Source organism: Empidonax traillii, unplaced genomic scaffold (assembly GCF_003031625.1).
Source record: "Empidonax traillii isolate 1590-97213 ecotype Southwest subspecies unplaced genomic scaffold, ASM303162v1 scaffold2097:size38833, whole genome shotgun sequence".
Classification (NCBI taxonomy): Eukaryota; Metazoa; Chordata; class Aves; order Passeriformes; family Tyrannidae; genus Empidonax; species Empidonax traillii.
In genome coordinates, this window is record NW_020957290.1 from 29,617 (window position 1) to 35,946 (window position 6,330).

Genomic DNA, 6,330 nt, shown 5'->3' on the forward strand with positions numbered 1-6,330 from the left:
CCAAAACTGAACACTTACCGAATACATTAATTTCCTTTACTTACGTGTTATTATTAGATTTGTCAGCATTGATGGGATGAAGTTCAACTTTGCTGAAACTTTGAGAGAAGCTAGGGGAAAAAAAAAAAGAAAGAAAACAAAAACTAGTACAACACCAAAATTTGCACCTAGGGCAGACCTAGAAAGGACTCGACAGTTAATATACTAGATCCAATGAAATAACGTTTTATGCCTGTTTTATTTTCCACAGGCCATGGGTCAGGTTAAAAGTGCATACTAAAATTCAAACTCAGAATAGTTAAATCATAAGATATTGCATTCAACTGTGATGATCTGCATTTTCTACATTTTAATTTTGACCCTTATATGAAACTCGGTGTTGCATTAGGAAAGCAGAAATTCACAGCTCCGCATATTGGAGTGCTTCAGACACACTGAACAATACAAAGGGCTAAGCTGTACAAAATTAGCCTCTTACTGGTACAAAAGCATAGTTGCCTTCTTATTACACCTCCTCTTTCTAAGGAGGGAATAAAAACCTCAATTATCACATTTGCTCTCTGTTTTATATTTTTCTGTTGCAGGCTGAAAACCCTTTGAAATGGCCAGAAATTGGTTGTACAGGATGGTCACAAATCATTACATGGTGAAAATCAATGATGATAGACTGACATTTTGACTTTCCAACATCAGCCACTGACTTTACAGCACATTACAGTGGTTTCATTTCCGTGTTTATAAGGAACCAAACATCCTGCACATATATTCCACTTTGATTTTTATATATACATGTTCATGCACATATGCATACAGCCTCTACAAACACACATCTGTTTTCTTAGTTAACTATGATTATAGAAATATAACCATAATCTGTGTGTGTGCAGTAGCTGATGTCTAATAAATCTATTACTATTCTTAGAGAGAGAGAGAGACAGGCTTGTTAATACAAATTTCTCTTTATTTGACACTACTGGCAATATGCTAAGGAGGTTTTTTTAGGCATTTTTAGTATTTAGTATAGATGTAGTAAATAAGTACAAATATGCAGTATAAAGAAACGTACCATTTTGTTTTTGTAGAAGACCCCCAGAGAGTTTGCCTCCTATTTGGATTCCAATTTGACCTCCTGTGAAAAAAATGGTAAAAAGCATATTAAGAATAATGTCCTGTATCTGAACTTCCAAAGCACTTAGATAGTATCAAAGGCCTCAAATACATCTCTGTAAAATGAAGGGGAGAGTCAATTATTACATCAGAAAAAAAGAAAAAGGCTCAAATATGGTTCAAACTCACATGTTCTCTGCAGAAAACCTAACAGCATCATGATGCAAGTCTATTTGACCAAGAGTTCTTGCTACCCCACCTGAAGCAAAGACTTTTGAGAAATGACAAACTCTGACCTGAGTGCTTTGAAGTCTAGAAAAAGACTGGCTCGGATCTCCTTGGTTGGTGCTCTAAGCTCTTGTATTTTATGAGTAAATATGGCAGGCATTTCCTGTAAAAGTTGAAGGGCTACAACTTTATTTTGTGAAGGACTGAATACAGTCAGCATGTGATAACTGTGCTTGGAACATATTGACTAACATGCACCTACAACCTGCCAAGTCTAAATCCTCACAGGATTTAAGTGATGAAATGACTAATATCTGAATCCTTATCTGGATTATGTGAATGAGCACTGTAGGCTTCTAGACAATTTCTCAGTCAAAGCAGAACTGCCAATGTAATTTAGCCCTAAATTAAGCCTCTTTTCTCCTTACACAATGGGTGAGAAGAGTTGCCTGACTAAGAACTGAATCCGTAAGAACCATATCACTGAACTGGAAGCCAAATTGGTGCAAGAGGTGGGAGGGCCATAAACCCCAGTTCCCTTTGGTGCTTATGTTCCTTGCTGAGCATTTTCTTCCCTGAAGAACCTCAGCCCACACACCTCCATGAAAACTGAACAATTATCTTTGCCTTTAAAAGAACTGGATCAGGAGCACCTTTTTTTTTAAAAAAATATTTTTCTAATACAACTTTGTCAACAACATTAGCAGATTTAGTGTTTGATCCCAGAGCTGAAGAAGAATGCCTGCTTGAAGGAATTTCAGTCCCCGCTCCAAAAAAGGACTCCAAGAGACTTCTGGCTTTGGAAGAGAGGGTTCTGGGTAGCCCCACCATAGCTTGAAGTTGCTGCAGTGTCTGCAGGTTTTTTCAGCTCTAGGCTTTTAATTCTTTTCTCTTTATGTGTGATCCTAATGATATACAGAGAAGTAACGCAGAACAGAGCTTAACCTTTTTCCCTTTCTTCTTGTTTTTGTGAATAATAGATAATAACAGTAAGTAAAGGCATTCATTGCATTATGACTGATACTCATCAGGTGAGAGAAATACCTCTAAGTCTCAATAATAGGACAAAGTTTGCTCTCACACAACACATCTGTAGGAATCTCAGAAGGCATAGAATCATAGAAGGTTTGTTTATTCTAGCGTGGGAACCTTTGTAACAGAACAAAACATGTATTTTGGTCTGTTAATTTTTCTCAAGTAAAGGCTTTTGTTTACTCAGCAAATACATAATTCCCAAGGAAATTCTAGCTGCATTGCTTTATTCAGCAATTACACAATGCCACGTTGTTGACCATTATAAAAATAAGTATCTCTCAGTTGTAAGAATAGTTAAGATAATTTACTATTTGATAATTTGGAAACCAATGTAATTATTAAAAATATTTGGATGCATCTTGCTAAGCCTATATTCAGCTGCAATCCACATATGCAATTATTTTTATGATCAATTTATAGAAGTTAATATAAAGCCAGGCACAAAATGTTTGAGGAGATGGCATGGGATAGGACCTGTATTCTTTAGTCAGGACATTGGACAATATTTTCAACAGGTGTGATTCAAATAAAGAGGTGTTTGCTGGACACTGTCTAGCCATCACTCATTTTTCAAAGCAGCTTAGCAGATTAGCACTGCATAGGAGTGCAGTGCTAAGGAGAAATAACTTTCTTGCTCAGTGAATGGCTGAAGATGCTTTTGACTGACATTGCATCACTCTAAACATAGGTTTATACTCTACGTGACTGTTGTATTTTCAAGTACAATACAAATCAACTTGCCAGTAATTAAGTGTTTATTGAACAAACTATAAAGCATCCTAAAATTGTACTTGCATTTCTCAATGTTTTGGAAATTATGTGCAAGATAAATTTACATAGGGACTCTGCAGACTCAAAAATGTTAGCTGACAGGGCAGAAATTACATAAATGGGACCAACTTATAAAGCTTGTAGTCATGCAAATAATTTCAATTTGAGTGATTCAACTGACTTAACAGGATTACTCATGTTAGTGAAAACTGCCAAGACCAACCCTGATGGATATAATATTAACAGGAGGAAAAAAACCCCATACAAAATGATGGATTGTATGTGTCAGATAAATCTCCCCATCCTGCTCATATTCAATATCTGTAATTTACATATAAATATAAAGGCACAATTAGTTACTAAAAACCCTTACAATATGAATATTTACTCCTAGTCTCTTTTGCAAAAAAAGTTGCAAGAAACCTTGAGGAATCTGGTATTAGCCCCTGGTAGCTGATAAAATATTGGAAAAGATTGACCAGTGGTCTGATCTGGCAACTGGAAAATGCAGTGTTTTAGGTTTAAAAAACCTCATAACATTAATAATGAATCCTAATACAAAATGCAACAGCAATAAAATGCTTTTGTAAGGCATAAGCGATACTGAAAACCCGACATTTTGAGAAATGAATTATGGTTCTTTTGGATTTGATCTTCAAGGATACTTTCCAAATGTAGTTATATACCGAAGTTTGAGGCAATATTAAATTAACTCAGTCCAGTTATTAGACACACATTAAATGTTCAATGAAAATATATAAAGAAATCCTCTTTAAATGCCACCAAATGAATCAATGTATATAGTTGTTTAAAATATATTACTAGATCTAAACAGAGCATTTTTTCTTTTCCCAATAAAAAAGGCGACTTCTTACCTATCTGATGGACAAAGCACATTGTTAATAGGAAAGCCCATTCTGGTAGCCTCATCCCCCTGCCAAACCCCATCTTGAGTGGAGTTTGGCACAAGGATGTTGGGTCTAAAGTTGATCAGGACCAGTAGTTCACCTGTGCTTTGTCACTCTTATATAGTAGGTAACTTTGGCTTCAGTCCCAGATTGATTCAGAGAGTGTAGAAAGGTGGGGTTTGGGGGATTTTAGCAAATGAACAGGTAAACAGAGGATGCTCTTCCTTCCTCACAAACTGGCCAATGGTATTTGCATTTTGGGAGGAGTAAATACATTTACGTGCGTATTCTTTGTTAAGGTTCATTCTAATAAAGAAACATAACATGATTGCAAATAGAACACAACTCCTCCTCCACACATGGCAGGTCCTGGAACAAATTTAATTTGGTGTTGCTTTACAGTTACGCAGATGGCATGCAAGTAACTGTTCAAAGTTTTTCAGCACTATAATTGATGCCAGGGATCACTGGCAAAAACCCCACTGGTTTCTGAAGTCTGAGGAGGTGTGGAGTATTTCATATGTTGGGACCCAGCATTAAGAAGTCACTCTGTGCTAATTGGGGCAGCTAATCTTATAAAAAGAACAGAATAATAACCTTGAAGGGTCCTGCACTCTCACACAGTCACTCAGAGTGTATGCTATGAAACCCCTTTGAGTGGCACTGATAGGCATTGGACATCCATCTGATTAAGACTGAGCCAACTTCACCTGCGCTGTAACCTACATTTGTTAGAGATGGGCTTAACCTGGGAATCTACTTCTCAATTCTCTGTGTAATATGATTTTGCCTTCTCGTAGAAAATATCAGAAGTAATTCCAGACAGACAGACAGCCTTATACCAGCTTCATAGGTCTAAAAAGATTGATTATGGCCTTGGGATTATTACCACATTTTTTCAGTATCATTCCTGTTTAATTCCATTCACATCTGTAGAGTTAGGAGAACTACAAATTAGAGAAATAGGCAACGAATCAAGCCTATAAGGCTTGCCAGTAAAGGTTTAACAGACTTTTTTTGCTGAGCGTTGGCCTTTCGCAGTTTGACTGGATTATCATTTCAAAGGCAGGAACGAATGCATACTACGATAAACATGGACAGTATTGCTACTTCATGTCACTTTATGCTTTTTAGCTTGGCATTGGAAATAGGTAGGATGACTTGCTGTGGGCAGATTTCTATCTCTTTCCAAGGTCAATAGACCTTCCTTTAATGTAGTAAAAGATGGACAAAAGTATTCAAAGTTAATGAAACCATTCTTTTAGAACTGCTAGGTTTGGCAAAAATGAAGCACAGTCCAGTACTTGATATACACATAACATTTTCCCTCAATTCATCTTCAGCTTAAGTCTCCTGCCAGTTTACAGGAATGAAGGTAGCTAATGGATTAAAAAATCTTCATCATAAGAAACGGAAGAAATGCTGCTGCTCAGTGGGGGATTTTGGAAGAAGGACCTGAGAAATATAATTGGAATAGGAGAGCCACACGAGTAAAAAGCCAAAAAAAAAAAAATATACTGGGATGTGCAGAGAGGATGTGTAGAAAGGACTTTCTTTGGGTAAAATAGGACAGTTTTACCTTCCACGTGTCTGGTAAGATTCAGTTCAGCAGTCTCACTGATGTTTATTGTTTCTGCAGGGGAAGGAGACTAAGGCTGGAAGGTGTTCTAATTGTAAAATGTGATCCCAGCCAAATGCCTAACTCCCTTGGCTTCTTATCAAAATCCTCTCCCATAATTATACATTTTAAAATATTTCCGTAAAAGGATAGGAGAGTATAATACAATATTCCTTTCAGGTGTTACTGAACAGAATGGTGTAATTTTCTTCCAATTTATTTCAGTTCAGCCCCTATTTCCACTTTTGTTTAGCTCTAAATATATCAGATCCTCACTGTATTATAAAATAAAAAAATTAGTTTCTTTATGAAGTTTTATTCGATTTGATTTCTGAACTGAAATCAGTGGTAGCTTGCTATGGCAATGTTGAGGTACTTAAGTCAACATTTTGGCCTTCTACAGAATGAAACATTTTCTCTGTCAAAATGTCCAGGATGTTTAATGAAGTTACATCTTCATAATCAGTAGTAAGCTGTTTACACACCCTAGACCTGTATCTTTATGCTTCAGCAAACGAGGAGAAAAGAAAACACTGCATTTCCTGCCCATAGAACATTGTTTTATTCTGTGCCAGTACTCCTAATGAATATAAATTCATCTGTACATAGAGAAGGCAAATGATTTCTTGTTTACGTTACTAGTTATCAGTATTAAATAAATAT

At 36.3% G+C, this 6,330-nt stretch overlaps 1 protein-coding gene across 1 annotated transcript in view; it reads right to left on the reverse strand.

The window, feature by feature from the left end:
* LOC114071555 (mucin-2-like) overlaps positions 1-1,129 on the reverse strand; it is a gene marked incomplete at both ends in the record, with an annotated part of 30,708 nt that extends 29,579 nt beyond the window's left edge. Inside the window, 2 exons of the mRNA XM_027909402.1 lie at positions 45-110; positions 1,067-1,129. Of these exons, the coding sequence (XP_027765203.1) occupies positions 45-110; positions 1,067-1,129 (129 nt within the window). The remainder of the gene's footprint in view (positions 1-44; positions 111-1,066) is intronic.
* Positions 1,130-6,330: the final 5,201 nt, after the last annotated feature.